Source organism: Apiospora aurea (genome assembly GCF_038362705.1).
Source record: "Apiospora aurea strain CBS 24483 chromosome Unknown utg000004l_segment0_segment0, whole genome shotgun sequence".
Classification (NCBI taxonomy): Eukaryota; Fungi; Ascomycota; class Sordariomycetes; order Amphisphaeriales; family Apiosporaceae; genus Apiospora; species Apiospora aurea.
The window spans coordinates 1,695,361-1,722,563 of record NW_027117391.1 but is presented as its reverse complement, the minus strand read 5'-3'; the positions used below and the strand labels follow the sequence as shown (position 1 = coordinate 1,722,563).

At 54.3% G+C, this 27,203-nt stretch overlaps 9 protein-coding genes across 9 annotated transcripts; 5 read left to right on the top strand and 4 right to left on the bottom strand.

The window, feature by feature from the left end:
- Positions 1 to 1,244: 1,244 nt before the first annotated feature.
- On the top strand, positions 1,245 to 2,382 carry PG986_005326 (C-4 methylsterol oxidase; the record flags this gene model as incomplete). Its single annotated transcript, XM_066841548.1, has 5 exons — positions 1,245 to 1,255; positions 1,342 to 1,459; positions 1,520 to 1,663; positions 1,730 to 1,858; positions 1,882 to 2,382. 5 exons carry the CDS (start codon positions 1,245 to 1,247, stop codon positions 2,380 to 2,382), a joined length of 903 nt encoding a protein of 300 aa, XP_066701410.1.
- Positions 2,383 to 3,142: 760 nt separating this feature from the next.
- PG986_005325 (uncharacterized protein) lies at positions 3,143 to 8,289 on the bottom strand (the record flags this gene model as incomplete). Its single annotated transcript, XM_066841547.1, is given in 4 exon segments — positions 3,143 to 3,395; positions 3,431 to 7,149; positions 7,167 to 7,700; positions 7,819 to 8,289. 4 exon segments carry the CDS (start codon positions 8,287 to 8,289, stop codon positions 3,143 to 3,145), a joined length of 4,977 nt encoding a protein of 1,658 aa, XP_066701409.1.
- A 902-nt stretch (positions 8,290 to 9,191) lies between these two features.
- PG986_005324 (uncharacterized protein) lies at positions 9,192 to 10,568 on the top strand (the record flags this gene model as incomplete). Its single annotated transcript, XM_066841546.1, has 4 exons — positions 9,192 to 9,303; positions 9,357 to 9,475; positions 9,535 to 10,232; positions 10,445 to 10,568. The coding sequence occupies 4 exons, from the start codon at positions 9,192 to 9,194 to the stop codon at positions 10,566 to 10,568; spliced, it is 1,053 nt and encodes a 350-aa protein (XP_066701408.1).
- A 770-nt stretch (positions 10,569 to 11,338) lies between these two features.
- Positions 11,339 to 12,931, top strand: PG986_005323 (uncharacterized protein; the record flags this gene model as incomplete). The annotated part of the gene is made up of 1 exon (XM_066841545.1): positions 11,339 to 12,931. One exon carries the CDS (start codon positions 11,339 to 11,341, stop codon positions 12,929 to 12,931), a length of 1,593 nt encoding a protein of 530 aa, XP_066701407.1.
- Positions 12,932 to 14,497: 1,566 nt separating this feature from the next.
- On the top strand, positions 14,498 to 15,463 carry PG986_005322 (GTPase Ypt2; the record flags this gene model as incomplete). The annotated part of the gene is made up of 3 exons (XM_066841544.1): positions 14,498 to 14,527; positions 14,819 to 15,086; positions 15,150 to 15,463. 3 exons carry the CDS (start codon positions 14,498 to 14,500, stop codon positions 15,461 to 15,463), a joined length of 612 nt encoding a protein of 203 aa, XP_066701406.1.
- A 983-nt stretch (positions 15,464 to 16,446) lies between these two features.
- On the bottom strand, positions 16,447 to 17,934 carry PG986_005321 (uncharacterized protein; the record flags this gene model as incomplete). Its single annotated transcript, XM_066841543.1, has 1 exon — positions 16,447 to 17,934. One exon carries the CDS (start codon positions 17,932 to 17,934, stop codon positions 16,447 to 16,449), a length of 1,488 nt encoding a protein of 495 aa, XP_066701405.1.
- Positions 17,935 to 18,505: 571 nt separating this feature from the next.
- Positions 18,506 to 20,787, top strand: PG986_005320 (uncharacterized protein; the record flags this gene model as incomplete). Its single annotated transcript, XM_066841542.1, has 3 exons — positions 18,506 to 18,914; positions 18,970 to 19,979; positions 20,038 to 20,787. 3 exons carry the CDS (start codon positions 18,506 to 18,508, stop codon positions 20,785 to 20,787), a joined length of 2,169 nt encoding a protein of 722 aa, XP_066701404.1.
- A 1,098-nt stretch (positions 20,788 to 21,885) lies between these two features.
- PG986_005319 (uncharacterized protein) lies at positions 21,886 to 22,961 on the bottom strand (the record flags this gene model as incomplete). The annotated part of the gene is made up of 3 exons (XM_066841541.1): positions 21,886 to 22,198; positions 22,260 to 22,647; positions 22,769 to 22,961. 3 exons carry the CDS (start codon positions 22,959 to 22,961, stop codon positions 21,886 to 21,888), a joined length of 894 nt encoding a protein of 297 aa, XP_066701403.1.
- A 1,692-nt stretch (positions 22,962 to 24,653) lies between these two features.
- On the bottom strand, positions 24,654 to 26,396 carry PG986_005318 (FMN-dependent dehydrogenase; the record flags this gene model as incomplete). The annotated part of the gene is made up of 5 exons (XM_066841540.1): positions 24,654 to 25,727; positions 25,803 to 26,090; positions 26,144 to 26,181; positions 26,241 to 26,274; positions 26,331 to 26,396. 5 exons carry the CDS (start codon positions 26,394 to 26,396, stop codon positions 24,654 to 24,656), a joined length of 1,500 nt encoding a protein of 499 aa, XP_066701402.1.
- Positions 26,397 to 27,203: the final 807 nt, after the last annotated feature.

The window sequence follows — 27,203 nt, the reverse complement described above, 5'->3', positions numbered from 1 at the left end:
GCCGCCAACTGTCGATGTCGAATGTTTGGTTAATGAGCACAACGAAGAAATTGGAGAAGCATGCAAAATTCAGCAAGTATCCTCGTAGCTGTAGAAGCTTCCAAAAATCGAAGGCCGCATGCACCTCAGATAAAAGCGGGAGCTTGGGGCTTTAATGAATATGAGGTCATCAAAGCTTCGGCAGTAGGAAGCGGACAGCTCCTCAAGATTACCTCCAGATATGCAAAATAGAGGGAGTGAAGGAGATGGATTTAAAAAAAAAATTGTCATCGAGAGTGCTGTGCCGGGCTAAGGTGTACGTCGGCCAGAAATTGATGCATGAGCCGCAGCCAGCACATTCATTGCCCGCACTCACTGGCGGACTGCACTGCACTGCAGGCCAGACTGGAAGGATCAGGGACAATTAGAGACCACTAGCTTGGGCGCGGGGCCGGGTGGTCGGGGAGTGACGGGGAGTGACGGGGAGTGACAGCTTTCGAGAAAGCCAATTGCCCGGCAGGCGCAATCCTGTGTGCAGGCGTGGCAGGACGGTCAGGACAGTCAGGACTGGGCCAGAGTCTATCTACTGCGCTAGTGGGCTAGCGGGTGCTGGTTGTCAGTTGTTGGCCGACAACCCCCCCATGCATCGGCTGGGAATTCCCATCGACAAGGACACGGGGCAACAGAGCAATAAGCATCTAATCAGTAGATCGACTGATCTTTGTTCCTGGGCTCCCGCACTAGCCACACCTCGGATCGCGACGCTAGTCCGTCTTGGGCCTGGCTAGCCTGGCCAGCGTCCTCCAAGGCTGTCACTTGTTCGCGAAACAGGCTAGTCGTATCCTAACCCGAATACGAGAGCTCCGTATTTGCGCCGCATTTGTGGCTCAAATTAACTGCCAATTGTTGGTGGATCGGGACTCAGGGAAACATTGAGCTTTCGTTAACGGTTTGCAGATGAGCAGGGGCGCCTGATAGGCCTGGTCCCTGGGAATTGACCCTTTTTTCATGTGGGAAATCTCCAGTTTCTCTTGTCGCCTCTCCCGGGGGTCCCTTTAAAGTATCATTCGAGACGGGATCTTCACTATCCGTTCCTGATCCCTTTCTTTTTCCCTCCTCCATCCTCCGGCTCATATAAGGCTGTTGCGTCTGCAGCCCTCCTCTTCACCTTTGACACAGACTCACTCCCACACAGCTGGCTCGGCCGCACTTTCATTCCCTCCTGGTCTACCGCCACATTGTAGTGCCTCTTCAATCCACGCGCCATGGCAGCAATGTATGTTCTCGCGCAGCCCCCATTGCCACCGCCCTCGAGCCTCTTCGTCTACTTCAGCATGCTAACCTTAACCTGTAACTGAGCAGCAACGCCACCCTCGCGGGTCTCACGGGGGCTTTCAGCCAACCCGATACCTATCTCGGCGTCTTCGAAGAAGTCACCAAGCAGAACATCCAGCTCAATGTCGTTGAGCGCGCCTGGGCGGTATGTTTTCGGTCCACGTCAGCCCAATCTGCCATACACCGACACTAACCAATCCTTTAGGCCTGGTACCTGTGGATGCAGAATGATATCCTGGCCACCGGTATCATGAGTTTCGTCATGCACGAGGTCTTCTACTTCGGCCGCTGCATCCCGTGGATGATCATCGACCGAACGCCCTTCCTGAACAGATACAAGATCCAGAACGTACGCTCGACCCAGTCCACTCTCCAACTTGATACACTTCGACCTCGAGACTGACATAACCTACAGCAAAAAATTCCTACCATGAAGGAACAGTGGGAGTGCGCCAGCTTGGTCCTGCTGAGCCACTTCACCGTCGAGCTGCCCCAGATCTGGCTTTTCCACCCCATCGCGACTTACTTCGGCATGGACTACGGCGTGCCCTTCCCCCTCTCTGGAAGATGGCTATGCACATCGCCATCTTCTTCGTTATGGAGGACACATGGCACTATTGGCTCCACCGCGCCCTGCACTACGGTCCTCTGTACAAGAACATCCACAAGCTGCACCATACCTACTCGGCACCTTTCGGTCTGGCCGCTGAGTACGCCTCGCCCCTCGAAGTTATGCTCCTCGCTCTCGGATCCGTCGGATCTCCCATTCTCTGGGTTTCCTTGACCGGTGACCTGCACCTGTTCACCATGTACGTGTGGATTGTCGGCCGTCTCTTCCAGGCCATCGATTCCCACAGCGGCTACGATTTCCCCTGGAGCTTGCGACACTTCCTGCCCTTCTGGGCTGGCGCCGAGCACCACGACATCCACCACGAGCGCTTCATCGGCAACTACGCCTCCAGCTTCCGCTGGTGGGACTACATGCTCGACACTGAGTCTGGCCCCGAGGCTGCCAAGCGCCGCCGCGAGAGGAAGATGGCGGCCCTGAAGGCGAAGAAGGCCCAGTAGATTACGGGCTTCTACTTCTCTTCAACAAAAGTTTAGACGGCATTCCCGCCCAGACAAGAACTCCCGTTCACGACTTACGGCAAAAGAGCACCCAGCGCCACAATCGTTTTTTTTCTCGTGGCTGAGCATTTATTCGCATTAGAATGGTCCTAGAATCGCGGCGTCGCAATTAGGCGTTCGTGTTGCACCAATGAGCATTTACCGCCATTAGGGAGGGCGTACTGGAGGGCCCCCCTGCCGTTCGTTTTTGAAAAACCTGTACATAATTCTGAGAAAGGGGGCCTGAACCAGGTGTACACACTTTTAATCATGGGTATGGACGTATGCCCTACAATACAACTAATGAGTTAATAATGATGAAATCCTCAAGTCACTGGCAATTTTGTGATGGGTGAAGTGTCTGTTGTGTTTTTGAACTTGTGTTGAGACTTGTATTAGATGCCATCGTTGGGACCCCCACCACACCTCAGCCAGCTGCTCAATGATATGATGCGGTAGTTGGCTGGTTCGTGTAACCATACAGTCATGCGGCCCGCGCCGGATCCTTCCTTTCTCCCGGCACCCTATCGGCTTCTGCGAGAATACAATTGCATTGGCCGCCGAGATGTGTGTCACGTTATGTGAAGGTTGCCGATATAGTCGAAATTGGCTCAGGCCAACTTGATGCCACTTTGTAGTAAACTTTGGTCTCTTCTGCTCAAGTTTTCTCTGCACCTAGGTAAACAACAGAATTTCTAGCCCAGGTGTTTCCCACGCCGCCTCACACCGAGTATCTTTCTCGGTTCCAACCTCCCCCTTGCATTATCGCCCCCACAGGCCTAACGGGCAGCAGTCCCCGATCACCACTACCGTCGCCACCAGCTATCACCGAACCCCCTTCAGAAACGCGCGAGGGTTTGAACAGCCCCTGCTCGCAGACGTCCAGGCCCTTCTTGACGATGGCCAGCTCCGAGCGGTTTACGAAGATGATCTCGCGCCGGCTGCCCATACCCGCCTGCACCTTGCTGACCATGCTGATCCACTCGTAGGGCACGAAGAAATGCCGTACGACGGCGCCTGGACCGACCGGCAGCCCGGTCGGTCCCCGCCGCCGCCGCCGCTGAACCGGCGTTCCATGCCCCCGGGCGCGGAACCGGTGGTGGCGAAGTTCCTGTTCCACGTGACAGGCGCCATGGTCAGGTCGACGCTGCAGATCCAGTAGTCCCGGTCCAGGAAGACGAACCGACCGTTGGCGACCCCGATGGCTTGCTCTACGACCGTAGTGAGGGTCCCCAGGTCGATCGCCGGTTTTACCGTTGCACCTGTAGAATCACTGGTACTGCTACTATGTTCGGGCGTGACGGTGTGCGGTGCTTCAAACATCGTCATGTCCCAAACATGTATGGCAGAACGCCTGTTCTTGTTGAGGCTACTACTATCACTGGACGTGTCGTCCGTCGATGTGGTGGCGAAGAAGCGGTTGTGTTGGAGCTGGATGACTGAGTTGGTCATGGGAGGGTCCAGTGCCGCGAACGACACGGTACGGACAAGTCGAAGGTCCGACCAGGAGTAAATATTGGCTCCAAAGTCCATTAAGCGGATTAGGGTGTCGACATTAGCATGTTGTACCCAGCTTGGTCGAGCTGACCCATCGATGCGCTCGAGGTACTCGGACGGCGGGGGCCTTTCTCGTCCTGCTTCTCTTGCAGTGGCCCAGAGAGTGTTGTGGTCATCTGTAGATATCAGGACACGTCCATGCTTCCCAGAGCAGGCAATCTGTTCCACTTTTGTCCCCGGGCGTGTCTCCAGCAGCACTTCGGAGACGGCCCAGGTATTCCGGGGGCCTCTGGACACCTTTCGTGTTGTTATGCGCGTGGCGGCATCACAGCAAGTCAGCAAGCTGCTCGCAAAATCGTAGTGTAGCATAATTATGGGACAAGACCGCGTTTGCACAAAGAGCTCATGCTGCCCTGGCACGAACGATATGTCGTAGATGTGGACAGTGCCGTCCTCCTTCCCGCAGAACACGAGCGGGGCGGAGTGGACGATGGCCATGGCGGTAATATCCAGAGCCCGCGTCGGCTGGTATTCAATCTCCAGGGGCGCGGTCGACATGCTTATGTCGCTACCGCCGTCGTCGGCATCCTGGCGTAGTAGGATGGAAGGTTCCCAGACACGGCATTGGCTACCGCGGATCTCGATGAGCCGCAGGTTGTCGAGCGTGAAGGCCAGGGCTCGGATTTTCAGGGCGTCGGCCTCGAATTGGATCTTGTAGAGGAACTTTAGCGTTGGGAAGTCGTACAGAGAAATGCTCCCCTGGGAATCTCCAGAAGCCAGCGTCCGGCCGTCCGGGGAGCTACGCAGCGTTTGCGGGAAAGCGGCCTGGGTGTCTATGACTGAGCCGGTCTCGGTGTCGAAAACGACCAGATCGCCGTCATGGTAGGCCACTGCCAGGAGCGCTGTCCCCTGGGAAGCGCTGAACGCTACGTCCCAAATTACAGCTGGTATACCGTCCATCGGGCCACTGATCGCGTTCAGTTGGGAGCCGAACTCCTTGGCATAGAAATCGAATATGAGCTCCTCTTCGAGGTGCCACAGGACAAGATCTTCTCCCCGGTATACGATGGCGAGAAGATTCATGTGCATGCAAAACTCAGCTCGGTTGGGTGAATTGGCGGACAACTCGGGCTTCCACTCGAGGCCGTCAGTCCAATTAATCGGGTAACCTGGCCGTAGTGATTCCTCGTCAATTTCCCAGCACAACAGTTGGTTGTTTCTTAGGGCAATCCATAGCACGCCGTCTTCTTCCCCGAACGCAAGAGCCAAGCACATTGTTTTGGTTGGTATTATCTGCATTGGGACATTTGTCTCCTTGTCCCATATTCGGACCCTTTTCGGGCCTGCCATGGCGACCATATTGCCACCATCGCTAATTGCCGCAGCCCAAATCGGCTCTTCGCAACACATCTCTGCAACTTCCTGGAAAGTGGTATCATCATATAAAAGCACCCCGTTAGACGTGCCAATAGCAATAGTCCTGGATGTTGTGGTGATGGTATTGGGCCGGCAAGCTCTGGTGAATGACATGGTTGACAAACAGTCATCCCAAGCTGTGTTGCTAGTGCCACTGACAGTAAGTCCTCTGACCGAGCTGAACTGTTCATAAATCGCCGAACTTCGGGGGCACAAAGGCGGAATTAGATGGTGGATCGAGTATGGTGTTGTGGTCAGTCGTCGCCCAAATTTGGTAGCCAGGCGCTGCAAATCGCTAGACCACCTATCCATAGTCTCACGCTCTCTTTGCAGTCCAATAGGCGGCGTGTTGCGGGCACGCTGTCTCACGACATGACCGAGGATCTTTCCTGCAGCGAAAATCTTGTCCAACTCGGCACGCCTTGCAACATGCTCGATCCAGGACAGCACTCGTGAGGATTTGAGGAACCTAGCCAAGGCCAGAATCAGTTGGTCGTCGTAAGATCCGCACTGGGATAGGTGATGGAACAGGTTATCCATGGCGTAGTCAGCGAACGGTGCTTGTAGTAGGTCATCGTGTAGCCGAACCTTGGATAATCTCGAAGTCTTGGTGCCTTCACCCACGAGGTATTCAATGCAGACAAGTGCCAATGCTCGGTGGCCATCGCTTTTTCGTACCCGATATACGGAATCTAGCGAATCCCGGGTGAGCAGTTCTCGTGCGGTAAGGTGGATCAATTGCAGTCTGCCAAGTCTGTCAATGAAGACCAGATTTCCGCAAAAGTCGCTGACGAAACGTTTCATGTCGCCTATGTCAGCCTTTATATGAATTTTGATAGCTGCTTGTAGTTCTTCAAGGGACAAGGGGCGGACACAACAGGCAGCCCAAGTGAAAATGGCATGAATTGAGTCCCGGTTCATAGATCTCGACATCCTGTCTAGTATACCGAGGTAGAGGGTATCCATGTCCGATGAGTTATTGTCGATGACACGCTCGGCTTGAGCTGTAGTTCCGACCTCCAGTAGCCCCTGGATGACAAGCTGGGCCCAGAGAAAACACCCTTGAGATTTGATCAGGACGCGCCGGGCCATCTGTGCTCGCAACTCAGGGGTGGGCGCGGGGAAACGGAGCTGTCTGTGTTCTAACAGTAGCTCGATGTCTTTGTAGTTGTCTTCCTCTGTCACTGTTTCAGAGACAACGTCCATCGTTCTGGTCAGAAGGCCCGAGGCTGAATCAATAGAGTTTCGAGAGGTGACGAAGATATAGAGTGGCCAGTATTCCTGCGCCTTTGTCAAGAAGGCTATCAGCTCCTCGTCCGCATTCGATTCATCTAAAGCGTCTATGACCCAGTATTGTGGACGACGCAGTTTGTGTTTCAAGATACCATTGAGAAAGAGCTTCCGCCATAACACGCCAGCGTCATTCTTCTCTACAGTGCTTTCGTCCGATTTCGCAGCGATCCCCGTAATCGTGCGTGCGATTCCAGCATGGATTGTGGCCATTTGCAAGGTCATTGAGCGAAGGAAGGATTTGATAGTGGCCTTAGACTTGTCGCCTTTCCCAAAGAAAAAGTAGCAGCAGTCTTTGCCATGGCCATGTAAATCAGAGATCACTGCACCGGAAATGACGCTCTTACCGGCACCAGGACGTCCGCGAAGCCAAAAGGTGTTTGCAGAAAGACGAGTGTTCTTCCAGTCCATATAGTTAGGCCGTTGTAAGAGCCATTCGCAAGATCCTTGTAACCGGAGAGACTGGAACCGGGTCAGGTCATCTTCTGGGATTTTGGGGGCTCCTAGGAATTTGTTGAGTTCCCCCTTAGACGGGGATCAACAGTTTCTATAGAGGGTATGTTGGCATCGCTCGTGTAGGTGATGTTGGATCCGGCTTCGCGCGAGTCATTGATGAGTGTGGCCATAGCATTGCGGATCATGAGAAAAGAAGGGTCTTCCGGGGAGGAGAACCGGGCCACGTCACGATGATTTGCATCTAGGTAGACCCGCCGCTCGTTGGGATACCCTAAAACTGCAGCCTCCCGATCGACGATCAGGCTATTTCCAAGCATCGGTCGAGTTTCGAAGAAAGAGAACAGACGTAACTGTTTGGATAGGCGCGGGAACTCCTCGTTCAGTAGGCCGAGAGTGTTGGAGGAGGGAAACAATTCGTTAACAAAGGGGCGAGCTCCATGGAAAGAAAGCAGCCGGCTGAGAGCCTGCGCAACAGATGCACCATGGTGTGGTACGCCGAGGAAGAACATGGCAGAGACATTGGCAATGGTGTCTTTGAACTCGGGGTCGGAATGGCCCAGAACATAAGCCATTTTGATAACTAAGCCGCCCATACTGTGGCCGACGAGAATAAGGGGAACCTGAAAGCCACGAAAGCGTCAGTACATCTTGATCTTAGTCGGGTGTTCTGAAGGCGCCATGGAAAGTGCGTATGGCCCGAGAGTCGAATATAGGTAGGACTGTGCGTTTCCAACCTACATTTTGCTTCGGTATAATTCTAGGGGCGTCATGTATGGCACTTAGCAGGTTTCTAGCGAAGTCTTGTATCTGCAGTATTGACTGCTTCGAGACACCAGAGTGGTAGCCAAATGAGTGTATCCTTACGTCGGCAAACCCATCATCGCTGGGAAGCCAGAATTTAGGCCAGAAGTTGGAGTCCTCTCCTTTCGTCCAGGTGCTTTGCGAGCCGCCGTTGAGGCCGTGGACAAAAACGACATCAGCCCCTGGAACATCAACGGCCGGCTCGTATAATGTTGTTAGGCCATAGCTGCCCTTGGGAGGCTCTTTGTCCTTCTGCTCCGAGGCTGTTGTCTCCCTTCTGAATATACCCAGAACAGATTTACCTGACCTTGTTGAAGCACAAGTACCCGAGGTTTTGGGACGCACAGCACCTGGCGGGTGGGCCTGCCGAACCGCGGAAGCCGCCCGACCCCTATTGTTCTCGTCCATGAGATGAAGTGGCCAGTGGCCCTTTTGATGATGACTGAGTGCGGCCAGATACAAGCGAAGAGTCGTCCCTTACACGGCGGAATTGACAGAGCAGCTCCCAAGTCACTTCAAAACGAAGTGGATAGGATAACAGAACCTACTCCTGTACGCAAGTGAACCTGAGAGTCTCCTTGGCTGTGGTTAGAGTCCTGGCTTGAGAAGACTGAAGTGCTCGACAGAATATTCCCGGGTGTGACCGCCGTTTTGGAAGGAATACACGGAATGCGTGCGGCTGAGGGTGAGAAACCAGGCTGCAAGTATATACTTGGTTACATGTAAATCCTGTTAGCCCGATTAGGGTCACAGTGCATCCAAACAACAAGCATGGGTGCCGCCATCAGATCAGGCTGTCGCGGTGTTGATCTACTATCCAACTGCCACGATGCAGCCGAGCATGCTAGCATGGGGACCGACTTTCTAGGAATCACTTGCCAAGGGCACCTGAAAATATCGTATGACCGGCGCAATTAGGCGACTGCAGCGCACAGGGGATTGGGTTGTCACCTACCCGAGGAGCCAAAAGCGCTCCTCAGGATTCCAATTGAATTGTGTGATACACCAGAATGAGGAGAATGAGGGGATGGTTGCCTCGAGGATTTGATTGGATTTGAGAAACCAGGATGGGGGGGGGTGGTGAGTACCCGGGAAGTTGCACTTCTGAGCATCAAAAAGCAAGGGTGCAGATGTAAGCTCATGCAAGCGCCCATGGCCACATCACAGTCATTGCTGCGGCGGCTGCCTTGGCATATGGGAGGGGGGCTGAAATCAATGGAGAGCACTTAAATGGCGATGGGCCGAACTTGGGATATGGTCGAGGTAATTTGATCACCTACTGATAGCAGTGCCGCATTTCCTCTGGCATAATGACACTTGGCACCACGTACAAGTACGCAACCTTGGACCCGACGGTTTGGAACAAACCGAATCCAGTTCCAGTCGAAGTCATCCAATACGTCGATGATGCCGTAAAATCAAGTCGGGAGCCCGTTTGGCTGGCGTTGGCTGTATAACCACTAACGTATACTCAGTGCTCCCTCCCAACAACAATGTTGTCTGTATTACGCCTTCCGGCTCCTCCTACTGGGCTCGAACAGCGAAGATCGAGACTGAAACCCCTGAGGGGGAGGAACAGTCATTCTTCATCAAGGTCCGTGGCCCCCTTAGTATGTCAGCCCGAAGGTGTTCCCTTCTGACTGTCATTGCCAGGTCCAATGCGGCGACTACGCCCAGAAACTATTCACGGGTGAATATGCCTCGATGCGCGCCCTCCGTGAAGCGATGCCGGACCTCACGCCGCTGCCCATCGGCACGGGCCAGTACGCCAGCGACCCCGACAAGTTCTTCTACCTGTGCGAGTTTCGCGAGCTCATCGAAGACGTGCCCGACGTCGAGGACTTCTCCAGCATGATCGCCGAGATGCACAAGCGCGGCGTCTCGCCCGACGGCAAGTTCGGCTTCCCGGTTCCGACCTACGGCGGGCGGCTGCCGATGCTCTACCCGCCGTCCGACACGTGGGAGGAACTGTTCACCCAGGTCATGGAAACAACCTTCGTCGTCGAGGAGGAGTCGCAGGGGGTCGACACCGACATGCAAGCCCTGCGGGAGGCCATCATGACCAAGGTGATCCCGCGGCTGCTGCGGCCTATGGAGACTGGCGGCCGGAGTCTGGTGCCGCGGCTCGTGCACTCGGACCTGTGGCACGGCAACGTCGCTGTTGACGTCAACACGGGATTGCCCGTGATATTTGACGGCATCGCTCTCTACGCCCACAACGAATACGAACTGGCCCCCTGGCGTCCCATCCGCCACAATATTGGGAGGCCGTATATCAACGAGTATCTGAAGCATGCAGCGGTGACAGATCCCGCCGAGGATTTTGAGGACAGAAACTTGTTATATTGCATGTGAGTAGTAGTCCTTACCAAAGCGCTTTGGTCTCTTATCCTCTTGACTTGCCAGAAAGAGAAACCCAGCAGCTGAATCCTTTGCCATAGCAAGTTCAACCTGAACAGCTCAGCCCATTATCCCGGGAATCTGCGATTTCGCAACATGTAAGTTAAAACCACCTAAATTCCCCGTTTAGTAGTTTTCCTTTCTTGCTGAGACGGCTACGTAGAGTTCGCGAGGAGATGCGCGAACTAGTCAACAAATACCCAGATGGCTACGAAGGGTGGCTAAAAGAGCACCCTGAAGAAGTGGCTGCAGTCCCACCAGACGACAGAGGGTTACTACGTCTGTGAAAGATGCCTCGGCTCTCTCCAAGGATTCATTCCGTCGATCGTCTGGGTTGGATACTATGGCTTGAGTATTATTACAGACACTGCGACTACCCCCCTTTGTAAAAGCCCCCTTATGCCATGGGAAATTGTAATGACACAGCATGCGAAATGAGGGTTGAGAAATGGTGTTTTATCAAAATCGAAGAAACAAAAGAAAAGAAAAAACACACATCCCCGAATTCCTGCAAACCCTTCTCAACTTTGTTGAATGGGCGGAGTGCTGAACCGGGTCAACTCCAGTGTTCGGTATCCTGCTGGTTTGTATCCCGAGGAGTTGGTACGTAGTTCGAATATGATGGATGCCAACTCTGAAACATGTGCTTTGCGTTCCTATAACAATTCGAAGCTCATTGCAGCAGTATATATATTCCCTGGTAGCATAAGCAGAGTGCTGCCACGATCGGTTCCTGCTTGTGTCGCGTGAGGTGTTAGTCGCTGGCCAAGAAGCAAGTACAGGGGTTTGGAAGCCTCTGACGACATTGCGAGGCAACCTCCAAGTCCCCAAGTTGCAGGTCGCGTCCCAGAGGAAAACACGTGCAATCGGGCACCTAGCCTAGATAAAAAGCCAACGGATTGTATGATCCCTGGTAACACAGCCTATGCACTGTAAACATTGTCGTTGTTAGTAGCGCCCGGGAGAAGTCTGGCACGGCATGTGCCCTCGTACATTTGCACTCGATTTACAATTCCCCCCAACTGCAGTGTGATCACTGTCTTTCACATTCGCAACTATGGCGACAGCTACACAGAAGGGGCTAGTGTCATCGGCCCCTACTGGTAGTACCCCGTACTCTTCTATGAGTCGAGGTAGAAAGCGGTATCTGACCTACCTTCTCGGTTACCTCTGCCTCGTCTCCTCTCTGAGCGCCACCATTTACTTCCCCCTGATCCCGCTCCTGGTGACGCACTATAACACATCGGTCCAGGCAGTCAACCTTACCATCACCTTGTACGTCGTGTTCCAGGGCGTCGCGCCGTCCTTCTGGTCGCCCGCCTCCGACAGCCTGGGCCGGAGGCCCGTGTTTCTGGGCACGTTCGCCGTCTTCGCGGCCGCCAGCGCCGGCCTGTGCTTCAGCGGGCGGAGCCTCGCGGCCCTGGCGGTGCTGCGCGCGCTACAAAGCGTCGGCGGCAGCGCGGTCCTGAGCATCTCGTACGGCGTCGTGTCCGACATCGTGACGCACGCGGAAAGAGGTAGCATGCTGGGCCCCATGATGGCGAGCGCTAACCTGGGTCCCTGCATGGGCCCCGTCCTGGGCGGGAGTGTCACGTACGCCGCGGGCGGTCAGGACTTCCAGTGGTGCTTTCGCGCGCTGGCCATTGTAGGAGGCAGCGCTTTGTTGTTAGTGGGGTGGACCCTCCCGGAGACGAACAGGGGTATTGTGGGCAACGGTAGCGTTCCGGCGCAGGGGATTTGGCGGACGTGGTGGGCGTCCCTGAGGACTTTTCGGCAATCGCTCTGGACACCAAAGCAGGAGTCCAAGACAACAGAAAGCCGTTCGCAGAATGCTACCGATGCCCCTGGCGCCGATGACGCCGAGAAGTCGGGAGGAGCAGGTGATGCGTCTGTAAGTACGGAAACACAGGTCCATAGCCCAACGGGACGAGGACGGTTGGTCGTTCCTAACCCATTCTCTTCGTTGCGACTCATCTTCTATTGGGATACATCCCTTGTCCTCTTTCTGGCAGCGAGCCCCTACTGCCTCTGGTACTTGATCCAAACCTCGATCCCCATAATTTACGGAACGTCCGGTTATGATTTCAGCGATATATATGTTGGGCTTACCTATCTTGCCGGGGGCTTTGGCGTCATTGCTGGAGGCTTCATCAACGGCCGCCTGATGGACTGGAACTACCGTGTGGTCGCCCGCCAGGCAGGACTGCCGGTGAATAAGCACTCGGGCGAGGATATGTCCAAGTTTCCCATCGAGATGGCCCGTAGCCGCGGTTCCGTGGCCATTCTGGGTGTTTCCGTATGTGCAGTCATCGCCTTTGGATGGACGGTGAAATACAAAATCCATCCGGCGGTTCCCCTGACTTTGCAGTTCTATATCGGCGCCAAGTGTACCGTGTTGCATCAGGCGTATAGTGCGCTGTTGGTGGACATGTTCCCCCAGAAGCCAAGCACAGCTGGGGCCAGCAACAACATTATCCGGTGCGCGCTCTCTGCTGCTGCTGTAGCCGTGTTGCAGCCGTTGGTGGATGCGTTAGGCCCGGGCTGGTTCTTCACCATGACGGCTTTGTTAGATGCCGGACTATCCATAATCGCGGTGTGGGTGTTGAGGCGCTGGGGCATGCAGTGGCGTAGTGGGAGGCAGCAGTCTTGACGACATTGAAATCACGGGAGTCAAGGGATTGACCGAGGAGAAAACCCCCAAACGCAAATCGAATAGGTGCATGTGCAGGTTTCGAAACGATCACGGGCACCGCCTGGGTATATCATGTTTTCTTCTGTTTCCTTTTTTCCGGGGTAACATTGAGCTACTTCGGGCAATGGACTTGAGAGCAAGATGAAGCAAGCGGCGGGAAATGCGCACAGCTGCCGACTTTTAAGCTTTGCGGGCGTTGACCGCCGAGTTGCAATAAAACAAGCCATTTCGTGTGGTCCAAAGGCTACGCGAGGTTAGGAGAGAATACGATTTTTGCCATGCGAAAAGATGGGCAGATGATCCAAATCACACCGATGCTGATCAATAGTTGCATTACGTCGGTGAGTGAACCCAAGACCCCAAGACCCCTAAAGCAGCTCGAGTTGCGTCGAGAGGCTGGAGGGCCCCGTCCGCCGTTAGCATTAGACGTTACCCCTGTAGAAACATTGAAGGGTGCCAGCACGCCACGTCTTGCATACTATTTACTATCGGGAGTCAAGGAGGGAGGAGGGAACAACATCAACTGAAGTACCTGCTTTATGTAGCTACACGTACACACGTACATACGTAACCACCTCTAGCACTCTATCGGGCCCTGCTCCATTCTCCCACTATCTACAGTACATGTACCTACCAACCGGTGCGTCGTCTCCTTGTCAACCAACCAGGGAATCAATCAATCCATCGATCAATCAACCACGCTCAACAAGTAATAGCTGTGACTGCCTCTCTGTCGAACGGTGAGTCCAACCCACTTGAGGTCTACCTCCTTTGCATAACTCTGTACGACCATATACATATATATGCACATATGAATCCATCAATGTATCAATCAATGCAGGTGCCTAGAGTAGAGTTCCTGGCTTCGGAAAGACCAGACGCCTGTATTGAAAGAAGCGGCTGCTGACCGACCCAATCTCACCTAGCCAGACAAGACATATCAGTACCTACCTAGCCTTTGCCTTTGCCTGCCTACCGCAACAACGCAACAGCCGAACTGCATCATCACCAACCATTGTCACTAACCTCCCTAGCACCCAATCCAGTTAGGCCACTGTGGACTGAACCACTTGCTGCCCCTTGATCTTATTAACCTCTGCATCCTTCTGGCCTGGCCTCGACCGGATTGAACTGAACAGACACACTGCACTGCCTCGCATTGAACCTCTCCCAAGCTGAGACTACCCGCTACATCCAACGCCGCACCGTCACCGTCGCACGGTTTTGGTGTCCCAGTGACATCCTGAGAGATCCTCCCACGTCCCCTTTGCGACTCTACCACACACTACGCAGCGCTACGATCCGATCCAATCCAGCGCAGCAGCCCTCCCAAGACGACCCTGAATCCTCCTCGTGCCTGAGTTACACCGTTTCGCGAACCACCCTTCATCTCCACATCCACCACCCACCGGCTCAGTCCAAGAACGCCATCTACGACTCTCGGATAACCTCTCTCGCCCTCGCCTCCCGTTCCACGATACTTATTGGTGCTTGAGGCTCAACACCAACGACAAATCCTTCAACATGTCGGGCAACCGAAACTACGACTTCCTAGTATGTCCTGTAATCTCTTTTGTCTACTCCCACTGCCTACCCTACACGTAACACCACTCCTCCGTCCCTATGCCCACCCTACACTCATCACCCTCATCATCAAATGCACGCCGGCTCGACTTGCGAACAGGAGTCTGGCGGCCCATCTCCCAGGCCAGAAACTCCCTGTTGCGGAAGCCCTCGCGTATGTCCATCATCGACAGCCGAGCGTCATATGCCGCACCGCCGCCGCAGTACCACCAGCAGCAGCAACCGAGGGATTCCACCGCTAACGAGAGAATGCCCAACCAGATCAAACTCCTCCTCATCGGCGACTCGGGTGTAGGCAAATCATGCTGTCTGCTGCGTTTCAGTGAAGACTCCTTCACGCCCTCCTTCATCACCACCATCGGTATCGACTTCAAGATCCGAACGATTGAGCTCGATGGCAAGCGTGTTAAGCTGCAGATCTGGGATACCGCCGGCCAAGAGCGTTTCCGTACTATTACGACAGCCTACTACCGCGGTGCCATGGGCATCTTGCTCGTCTACGATGTCACCGACCAGAGGTCTTTCGAAAGTGAGTGCAGAAGGAGTGATGTATAGCCAAGAGAATACAAGTATTGACCAAACCCTTCCAAAGACATCCGCACCTGGTTTGCAAACGTGGAGCAGCACGCAACCGAAGGCGTCAACAAGATCTTGATCGGTAACAAGTGCGACTGGGAAGACAAGCGCGTCGTTTCGACAGAGCAGGGAGAGACTCTGGCCAAGGAGCTCGGCATCCCCTTCCTCGAGGTCTCGGCCAAGAGCAACATCAACATCGACAAGGCTTTCTACAGCTTAGCTGCCGACATCAAGAAGCGCATCATCGACACCGCCAAGTCGGAACCCGCGGCCTCGTCTGTCAACGTGGCGCAGGGAGAGGGATCGGGTGGCCTGGGCAAGTGCTGCTAAGCGGACTCCAGTCTGCTAGGGTTTTGGGGGGATGTGCTTCGTATGCGTTCGAAACACAGATGGACCCGATTTATCCGTGTGCGAAACAGTGCGTGGGATCTGCTCGGCCAGTCCACACAGATCGCTTATACAACAGCGCAGGCAAGAAATAGACGGGGAAGAAACGACCACGGGAGAAAGCATTTTACCCAGGGGCTTTAGAGATGCCGTTATAGAAGGCGAGGAAGTTTTGTCTTGGGCAAGCATAGGGACGCAGATTTGCTAGGTGAATCTGCCTCTCCCATGTGCCCCCACAACTGTTGACATCGATCCATGTACCTATGCATGGCAAAGCGCGACTCGCGATTTATTTACCTCCGTGGCTTGCTGTGTCGCAGCAAGAGCGAAACCTCCTTGATAGGTTGCGTGCAACTGCTCAGATCAAGAGCAAAGACTGTTCATAGAGTCTCTGTACGCTGCTGTTTGGCGCAGTCCGAAGGGAAACGGGCGGGCCACAACAAATGTCTGAAATGGGGGGACGGAGTTTGGTTTTGATATGGGTTTTAATACACTTTTCCGGCTGCTGTCTTTTTTTGCCTCCGAAGTTTTTAATTCCCTTTCCCTGGGTGACTCGTCTTCTGATTTACCCTTATTTTGGTTGTCTCGACCCGTCTTAAGAAAACCCCGAAAGACTATGCTGCGGCTAATAGACTTACATAGAGCTCTGGAGAGGAATGGAGATAGATACTGTTTTTTTAAACTCTACAAGTGAATCCCCTTCCATGAGAATATGGTCATTGCGAGAGTGGAGCAAAGCTTGTTTCTACATCCGTGTACTATGTCGAGATTCTGGCCCTTTGGACTTGCGACCCGTAAAATACAAGTATCAGAGTACTCGTGAAGAGTGTCATTATCATGAGCAAAGTACAGTTACGATATACGACAACCCTAGTTTAGGTCCTTTTACAGTAATTTACATTTTGCATAATGTGTGTCTGCCTTGGCTACCAGAGTATCGACGCGTTGATGGTCCGAGACTCCTCCCAAGCCTTGACATCGCTATCCTCGTGACCCATCTTCAGCTGGAGCTGCCGTCGGTGCCAGTGCCGGACGAAGCGGCGTGCCTCGGCCTCGTCGAGGAACGGCACGATGAACCGGTTCCATCGCCGGTTCTCGTGGGTGAGCTTTTGTCGTTCCCAAGCCGTCCGCGAGAGCGACATCGTAGCCAACTCCGCTGCTGCTGCTGCTGCTGCTCGTCCTCCTTTTGCTCCTCCTTCTTCGCCCATGGCGCCGTTGATTTGCCGGAGCAGGGACTCCTCGGGCCCGGCCTGCTCCGAGGCCTTGAGCGAGCTCTTGCCGAAGGCCATGATGCCGCCGCCGCCCCGCTGGCTGTCGTTGTAGTCGCGGTCGAGGCCCTTGACGCGCCAGGCGAGGTTGCGCTCGGCGCCGTCCTCGTGGACGAGGGCGCGCAGCGTGGAGATCGAGAGGCGGCCGCCCTCGAGCACGAGCAGGACCAGGTGGCGCGTCCCGGCCTTGTCCATGAGGCGCTCCACGAGGGAGGGCGCGCCGTTGTGCAGGAGCGAGTCCAGGCGCGTGTAAACGGGCCGCTCGATGTCGTAGCGCTGGCTCTGCGGGACCAGGGTGAAGTTGCGCACGCTGGCGGACTCGAGGTCGTTCCCGTCCTCGCCCTCGTCGTGGGTGAGGCTCTCGTAGCCGGCGAGGCTGTGGTGCTTATCCGTTTTGCCCAGGGCGTGTTTCTGGTGCTTGTTCTTCTTCTTGGCCGTCTTGCCCCTGTCGGCGAGCAATCGCTGCAGCTGCCGGGACTCAAAGCTGCCGCCGCCGTCGCCGGTGACCAGTTGGCGGCTCCAGTTGCGGGCCCGCGCCAGGCGCCACAGCGTCGACACCTCCTCCTGCCAGGCCACCGCCGCCGTGCCGCTCTCGAACACGATGTAGTACTGACCCGCGGGCTCGAGGGTCTCGGGGTCGCGCATCGGTACGATGCGGTGGATGCCCGCCGAGGACCACCCTTCGACGTGGCGCGCGGGGCCGCCCAGCTGGGTGCGGAAGAAGTCGGACTCGGTGAGGGACTTGGGCGCGCCGCTCAGGACCAGCAGGGCGCGGTTGTCGTAAGCGGCCCGGACGTCGGCGTCGGGATCGTTGGCGTAGGCCTGGAATTCCTCGGTCAGGGCGAGCGGCTCCGGTTCTACGTCCTCATCCTTGTGGGTTTTGCTGCTGCCATTGAGGGCTCTCCTGAGGGAGGAGGGGCCCGTCTTGGATTCGTCCGGGAATAGCTCTTCGAAAAGGGTCTTCTTGGGTTGCGTCGCCTGTTGTTGGCTCGAGGCATCTGTGCTGGAGCTGGTGGTACTACTGCTATAGCGGCAGCAGCAGCTACCATGCAGTAATTGAAGTGAGATGGGGCGCCATGAGGTTGAGGCTGCTGCTGCTGCTATAGTGGTACGCAAGAGCGGCCGCTGTAGCTGTCGTAATGGCATACCGCGCTACAACCAGCTAGTTGGTGCATTGCATCTGGTACTCGGTGTTGGAGGTTGGGTTTTTTTTACGAGGTCGAGGTCGTTGTTGGTCCTGTACGGAAGCCGGGTTGGATAATATTTCTACGCACAAGCTAATAGGTAACCAAGTACCTAGCCTAGCCGTGTGTATACGCCTGGCATAGGTTACTGGGTTATTCGATACCATTACAAGTAAAAAGCATGCATTATGAAAGTTTATACTAATCGCCCTTTTAAGCATTTATGGTTATTCCAGTTGTTTACCCAAAGTCCAAGACGTCCACTCCAATATCTAGGTTGTTTATTCGAGTGGTGGAGCTTTGGATGTGGGAGCACATTTAGTGACTGACTGCGTGCTTTAAATGGTTTTTCTGGTGGGTGTGGTGGGTCCCCCTCGACTAATACACTGACTCAACTTGGTGATGGCTTCCGTAAAGTCGTACATTACCCAGGTAGGAACCCATTCCTTTTCGTTGCAGAGGGCAGTGGCAATCATCTTTTTGGGGAGAAATTGTTTGCTTCTACCCTACTCTTCTCTCTGCCTGTCACAACCATGAGGACCGGATTCGACGGAAAGGTGCGTCCGCACACGCAGGAATTGCCCAACCAGAAACACGCTGCCAAGGCGTATATCTCTGGCCATACCTTCTACTCGTCCGGCTTTGTCGTAGATGAGCTGTGCTACATCGAGAGCGCCAGTGGTGGCAAGAAGCACGAAGCCATCGCAGTTCTGGGCGACAAGAGCGTCAAGCAAAACGTCGTCCTGCTAAGTCGTGCCTTGAAGGAAGCTGCCGGGCTCGACTTGGAGGGAGCCGTCCACATATCGCCTGGCCCAGAAGCTCCAAGAGAGGCTGAACTGGTCCTTGTCCGCGAGGTGACGCCGCAAGAGACCGCGTTAGCGACGGAGCCCTTGGATGACGGGACACGCCCCCACTGGGAATGGATCTTGAAGGGTCAACTGGGTGCGTTTCCGTCGGCGCAGCGCTTATCGGCTACTTGAAGCTAACTCATGAACAGATGCGTCCCAATACGTCTTTGCCGGTTCGGTCATCAATGACGTTTTTGGCCAGGGCCCCAAGCGTTCCTTCAAGGTTGAGTTGGTCAATGGTCTCAAAGGTCATGTTGCCAGAGTGGGCAAAGCCACCAAAGTCAGAATCGTTCAAGGCGACGATGACGAGAAGTCGGACTTCGGTCTTGCTCCGAGGAATGTGGTCTTGAGTAACCTTCCAGCCATGGCAAAACAAACAGCAGATATTCAGTTCTTCTTGGACGAGTATGGCATCAAGGTCGGCAGGGAGACGGCATGTTGTCTATCTATAGATGGCAGCAGGGGAACAGGGAAGACGATGCTGCTGAACCACATCGCGAGCAGCAACTGGGGTAAAGTCATACGCGTCAAGCCCTCCGATAAAGCTGCCACAATCGCAAGCTACTTCGACACAGCGATCAGCTCAGAGCGACGAACCCTCATCATCATGGACGACTTTGCGGGTCTGCTGGATAGAGGAAAACTAGCTGTTCTCGATGCCCTCAGTGATGGGTTCGAGAGCCTGGCTGCCAGGACACAACAACACCGAATTCGCCCCAATGTAGCAGTCATCGTGGCTTGCCGCAATTACCATGAAGACGTGCCTGAGAGTCTACGTTCCCGCCGTTACTTTCACCGCTGTGTTACTCTCCCGATTCCCAATGCTGCCGGACGCAAAGAGATTATCAGATATCTTGATCCCAGCTTTCCCAAAGACTGCTATGAGGAATTTGTGTCTGAACTTGGCAGCCGAACACACGCCTACACCGGCGCTGATCTATGGGACCTAATTGTCCTCGCCGAAAGGGCAATGCACAAAAGAACGCATAGATCACCCGGGGGAGAGGTTATCTGGGAGGACATCAAGCACGCCTTGGCCGAAGTTCCTCCAACCGCCATGCATGATGTGACGCTTAAGCCGCCTACTGTCAATTGGAGTGATATCGGAGGCTACAACGACGTCAAACGGTCTCTGCAGAAGGCAATCAAATGCCCAAAGGTAAGTTTCGCAAGTGCACCAATCTTATGGAATTGATACTCATATACAATCCTTGCAGCCCGAGCAAACTCTTATACACAAACCGCCAAAGGGTGTCCTGCTCTATGGCCCTCCGGGTTGTTCCAAGACCATGACGGCACAGGCAATGGCTACCGAATCAGGTTTCAACTTCTTCTCGGTCAAGGGTGGCGAGCTACTAAATAAGTATGTGGGCGAAACGGAACGCTCGATTCGCGACCTGTTCCGCCGGGCTCGTGAAGCAAGCCCTAGCATCATTTTCTTTGACGAGATCGATTCGCTAGCAGGCTCACGATCTGGACCAGGCGATTCCACAAGCGGTGGCGGCGTTCAGGCAGTGACCACCTTGTTGACGGAAATGGATGGATTCGAGCAACTTGGCGATGTTTTTGTACTGGCAGCAACCAACCGACCTGATGCCCTGGATCCAGCACTGCTACGACCCGGCCGCTTCGATGTGATGATCTATGTGCCTCTTCCTGACGAGAAGGCACGTGAGGCCATCTTCTCCAACAAATCAAAGGAACTGAACTTCAAGGACATCGACGCTGCTAAGCTGGCAAAACAATCTGAGGGTTATTCAGGGGCCGAACTGGCACAAATGTGCAACGGCGCGTTCTCAGATTATGATTATGATAACGGTGGCCCCGAGCCGAATTACATGGAAGGAGTCGAACAAGCAATCAGGAATGCACCAAAGGGGGTTACACGAGAGATGCTTAATCACTTTGAGCAGTGGCATGACTCACGGAAGAACAACGCCTCAGGTGGTCTATTCCAGTTTAAATAGTGTCCTCATATCAATTGGGCATTATTCAATAGGAATCACGATGAATGAGCATTTCACGATTATGCCACTATGTCACTATGTCACTAATTGGATAATCATTATACCACTGCATCAAATATTCCCTAGTCCGTATAGGACGACACGATACGGTAGGGGCAGCGCTGTCGCCGTTACGGGGATACAGTATGATACTGTGGGATACACATGGGCGATCTTTGGCATGGTGCGTGGTGGTTCAGATAGAATGGTTAAAGGGTGTTTCGAAATACAGACAAACAAACACAAATTTACGTCATCTCAGCGTTTGACCTTTGAGAAAATTGAAGGAACCGAAACCTTGCAAAGCAATGCAAACGACACTCCCAAGTACCACGTGTATAGCTCTCGTCATGCGTTATCTGGATCATGGTCTGGTTAAACTCAAGTATTGGACCCTTGAGCCAGGGGTTGCCCCCTGAATTTGGCTGACCTACTCAAGCCCTCAACCTGCTGCTTTCCTTTCCTATGGTTCGGCTGTTGTCAGAGCAACATTGATTCACCAATAACTTCTCCCCCTACCCATTATGCTCACATGGAGCCTTTGCTGAGGGCATCGTTACCAATAATCAATCGCATCACATGCTTGCATGGTTTGACGTACGTAACATGAAATGCCAGCACCGACCGGGCGGGCTCCTTTGTCTGTCCATTTCTCTTCGTAATCTCGTGAGAGAAACAACTACTATATCCATTTACAGTATTGAACAACAACGCGCAATTATGACCAGGGGAAGAAAACGAATACGAGAAAACCGTGGCCGATACCCTGAGAATGCCCCATGATGCCCAAACGTAAAATGCGTATACCGCCCCAAAACGCCGGTCTCTGTGTCCCCTCGACTACAAAAAACGCCTCGCCCTGAAACCCCTGAAAATGACAGCAGAAAGAAAGAAAGGAAGAAGGAATGGAGAAAAAGTGAAGTATGAATATGGGACCACGAGAAGCTTAGGCTGATGCTGATGCAAAGCCGCCTGACCCAGCAGGAAGCCCAATAGTGAATGATGCGGTCCGTATGATGATGTACTGTGGTCCTGTTCCAGGCGTAGGAGTCGTGCAACTCAGCAGCATTTACTCCTAGGCTTGGTGATCTCGACCTGCCCATTCTGCTCCGCCTGATTCTGCCCCTGATTCTCCATGGTCACGGCGGGCGAAAATCCGGGCGAGAATAGCCAGCTCCTCCTATCGCGGCCAACCCTGAAGCTACCTCTGCCGTTCATGCCGTCAAAGTAGTCGTTGCCCATGCCACCCTCGTAGGGCGTGCCTGGGGTCATCGTAGCCGCCAGAAGTGCTTGCTGCATCTTTCTGTTCTGCTCGACGAGCTTTCGCGTCACGACCCTGAAGACTTCCTCAACGCCCTCTCCGCTCTCGGCGCTGATTTCATGGCAGGCGTCCCAGCCCACCTCCTGGCCCCAGAACCCGCTGCTTCGTTTACTACTCGGGCTGCGCGGTTCTCCGGGGCCAGCACTGCTCGCGCCTCCCATGCTGAGCTGGCTTGCGCCAGGGCCGGGGAATCCCGTCATGCCGGTGGGGGGTGGCGGTGGGTGGCGGCGTGTTTCCCTGGCCGGGCGCCAGATTCTCAGCGACGTATGCTATGCACCTCTCGAACGGCACCTCACGGCGCGCGGGCTCTTTGGCTACGATGTCGGCTTTCGTTCCAACCACATGGAGGACGATATCAGGGGGTAGGTTTCGGCGGAGCTCGGTCAGCCACACGCCCATTTCGGCAAAAGACTGCGCGTCCGTTATGCTGTAACACAAGATGCAAGCATTGGCGCCACGGTAGTAGAGTCGCGATATTGAGCGAAATCGTTCTTGCCCGGCTGCACGAAAGTTGGCGATATGTCAGCAAAAATTACAGACGTGGCAGGCACTACAAGTAGACCAAGAGCGAGAATGAGAATGCACGAGGAAGGGAAGAAAAAGAAAGGGCAGATTACTCACCAGTATCCCAAATCTGCAAGCGCACCACGGTATCGGTATCACTGTCGATAACTCGCTTTGCCATGAAGCTTGCGCCGACCGTCGACGTGACTTGCGACGGATTGAAGTTGCCCTTGCAGAAGCGCATCACCAAGGACGTCTTGCCGACGCCTTGGGAGCCGAGCACCACAATCTTGGCCTCGAGGGAAGACATGGTGGTGTCGGGCTTGAGAGGCGTGCTAAGCCCCAGGGGGAGAGGGAATGCGATGCGATAAGCTAAGATACGTAGCGCAAAGCCAGGGCACACAGGGAGGTAGGTGGAGAGAGACAAGGTTGAACAGCCCGCCTCGAGCGAGAGCGATAAAGGGGGGAAGACTCTCTCTCCGTCCGTCTGGGTGGAAGATCAGAAAAGAGAAAAATGATTCAAATGGACCACGAGACTGGCCGACCCAGTGATAGGGTATTTCTGCCAGCTCAGGTGAGATGGCTCACCGATCGACGTGCAGGCTAGGGAATCGGAGTTGCTGCCGTCATGCTACTGCATGCAGGTAGGTGTTGGATTTTTTTTATCTCGGGTTGGAGGGGCAGACCGGAGCAACCAGAGGGCCAAAAGCAACCTTGGAAGACAGTGGGAGAGATTGGGTCCTGCAGGGAAAAGAGTAGGACTGCGAATGCACGGCACGGCTGCGGCGCGGCCTGAGTGTGTGTCTGTGTAGGCGCGTGTACGAGTGCGTGAAATAAGAGAGTGACAAGAAACGAAAGCAGGAAAAAGCATCAATCCATCCCAAATGGGTGTTATGTTGTGTTGTGTTGTCGGAGCAAGCAGGCGAGCGAGCGAGCGAGTGAGTGGTAGGATGATCAATTCAACGCCGCCCCAAGTCCATCCTACTCTGCTTGCTTACTTACTTACTTACTGTCGATGGCGAATGTCCATCAATGATTGGCCTTTTCCTGGCACGATCCGATGGGAAATGGGGTATGCGATGCGACCAAGTAACAGGGGACTGGCTGCCCAAAGCTGTAGAAAGCCTAGAAAGCCTCCCACTTGCCCGCTGTAGATTTCCACTAAACGCCCTAGTGGGCGCAGTCGTAGTAGTCCAGGCGCCCTGCTCAGATAATGCACGCCTGCATGCAATAACGCAACGGGATGCGTCCAACGGAGTCATGCAACGCGCGCCCGCTGCGCCGTGCCGCTGACGTTGGGAACGAAATGAATTGTAACGTCCGTCCCCCGGGTTCCTACAGAATAATGGTCTGACCTGTCCGTCCACTGCCCTGAATCCCTTCACTTTGTGCCTCCATCACCATGCCGTCAGTTACTTGTAAACAGATTCCAAAAACAAGATAACATGACATTCTGCATTGCCGACGACAAGCGCAGGGGGGTATCGGAGTATCTATCAGTATTACTGTACCCAGCAAATGTGTCCGATATGCCACACACCCACGGCTGTGTTAGCTCGCTGTTAGCGCTCGTTTCCTCCAAGCCTCCTCCTTGTAGGCGATCCACCCCCGAGAAAGGAAAGTCGACAGTCGGTTGAACCAATCATGTAGTGCCCACTCCAGAAAAACGTTTTTGGGGTAGCCGACACTTGAAGCAATTGCATCATCAAAAGCGGTGAGAAAGCCAATTCAGCTTGGCTCTGTATATCCTGTGCAGCTTGTCGAGGCCCGCCGGTGTGACGACCATGCATAGTGGGCTTCTCGACTTCCAATGCTTTGGGAAAGGGGGAAGGGGGTGAGATACGCTCTCTTGACTCTCCTTTGGGTTCCCTACTTGCATCTGTTTCACATACAACAGCGTAAACTCCGTGTATATTCCGCGTATATTAAGTGGATAAATATCTTATATATCTTGATACAGTTCTAGGTCCGCTAGTAAAAGTGCACAATACCCCAGGGGGTATTACAACTTAGATTTCGGCTTCTTCCACTCAGGCGAAGCCAGTTGGTCATAGACCCGGTGGCCTAGGCTGTCCCTGGGCACGCTCGTAACATGGCTACCGATGTTGGAGGTGTCGATCAACGAAGGGACCAGCTGGTCGATGCTGGAGCATCCGATCAATCGCATGTTCATTTCCATCTCATCCTTCAGGAGCTGCATGGCCCGGTCCACGCCCTCCAGCCCATAGGCACTCATGGCGTAGAGGAAAGGCCTACCCAAACCAACCCCCTTGGCTCCGAGGCAGAGCGCCTTGATAATGTCCGTCGCACGACGGACGCCGCCATCGATGTAGATTTCAATCTTGTTCTCGAGGCCGAGCTGGCGAAGGACGGGCATCGTCTCGGCCAGGACCTCGATACCTGAGCGGGCAAAGTCGAGTTGACGGCCACCGTGGTTGGACAAGACTACACCATCAACGCCCATTGTTACCGCCTTCAGCACGTCCTCGACTCGCTGCACTCCCTTGAGGATGATGGGCATCTTGGTAATGCTCTTGAACCAAGGGATATCCTTCCACGAAAGAGAAGGATCAATGAAGGAGGAAATCGCGCGAGCCGCACCCTGCGAGTTGTCCGTCTCCTGGCCAGACTGTACATTAGACCCTTGGTCGGTGAACTTTGACCGCATATCTTTCTCCCTTCGGCCAAGCTGTGGGGCATCGACCGTGATAAACAAACCCTTGCAGCCTCGCTTCTCTGCGTGCTTGACGATGCGCTCTGTGATGGCACGATCGGAGTTGACATAGAGCTGCATCCACTGGACCTGGTCGCCCTCGGCGGCATCCATAATTTCGTCAAAGGAGCAAGACGCAAGGGTAGGAATCATCTGCACTACGTTGTGCTTCCTCGCCGCGCGAGTCAGCACCACCTCGCCCTCCGGATGCCCGAGTTTGCCCAATGCCGTCGCCGTCACGTAGAAAGGTATGTCGACCTTGGTCCCAAGCATGGTGGTCGAAGTGTCGACCTCCTTGACGTCGACAAGGACTCTGGGTCTAAACCATATCCTATGGAAAGCCTCGTGGTTTTCGCGGAATGTCTGAACACCTAGTTAGTAGTGGCTCATGATAGAAGAGGGAAATAGCCCGGCCTAGCCAGTTTTGCTACCACTCACAATTTCGTCGTCCGCCGCACTTGAGTAGTATCCCCAAGCGCCCTTCTTCATGGTCCTCTTGGCCACTGATTCGAAATCCAACAAGTTGTAGCATTGGGCAAGCGCGGGCTTTTCGGCGATGCGTTGCTGTCGCGCTTCCTCCTCGGGGTCAAATTCTTTCTCGGCGGTTTCGACCGTGCTCATGTCAACGGGGCCAAGATGCTTGGACTTGTCGAGGTACTTGTCGAGCGTGTCAGGCGGGTGGATAGGGTCGAACTCTTCGGTTGCATCTTTGCCCTGTGCGCCAAGCTGTCAGCTCACGGGTGGCGTTGGGGGCTTGAAGTTTGTGGGATTCAACTGACGGCATGTTTCAAGATTATCTTCGGTCCACCGGGATGTTCTGGAGAGATGGTTAGAATGACAGACGTTGCGGGCGCATATGTGGTTGCGGGAACGGACCTGGGAGGAACTCGGTTACATCGTAGGCTTTGCCCTGGAGCGACCGTCAGCGCGAAGTTTTGGTCAAGTCGGCACAGCAAACACTCGTACATGAACTACTACCCAGCAAGAGTTCTTGTCATTGTGCTTGGCAACCTCGATCCCGGAAAGCGGCATGTCGGGCTGCTTGCTTTTGGTGTAGATAGTAATTGCTTTTGGGGGGCCTGAAGGTCGGGGGTTTCTCCGGAGTCTGATGCGCGAAGGCGATACGGTCGCTATAAGTACTCTCACTATGCGGTCAGATTGTATAGAAATTCTCAATTTCGCTTCTGGGCAAATGTCTCAATGTTATTGGGAACATTGAAGAAAAGGCAAAGACAAGAAACAGCGAATGGCAATTGACCCAGATAAGGACGCATGTTGAATGCCGAGAATACTCCACTGGACAGGGCCGCTGGCCAGAACGCTGGTGGCTGGAGCCGACGTTCGCGACTGGGCTTGGATGAATCACTAACAAGTTGACTGGCGGGCGCGTTTCCAAGCGTCACCCGTCCGACCAAACTCCAAGCATCGATCATCTGGCGTTCCACTCGTTCGGCACCCGGAGCTAGGTCTAAAATCGCGACTGAGTCGCCAAGCCAAGCCCTCCACCTGTGGAGAAAAGCTGGGGTGCGGAGAAGTCGCCCACTCACGTCGGTCGTTCGGGTGAATATAGCACGGGCAGAGGGATAGGGTGGGAGGCGCTCTTATCGATATCTCATGGTCGTCTACTGGACCTTGAGACAGTATATCCAGGGATACCTGAACTTATTTCCTTGAGCTGAGGATCGCCCGGGACGGGAACTATGCTGTCCAAGTGGACATTACACGACCATGATGTCATCTCTGTAGAGTATATATCCCAGTAGAAGCCTCTATTCAAATCAGATACGAACAGCATCGAGAAATGCACAAGTTTGCTGATTAATGCAGACGCTGGCGCTG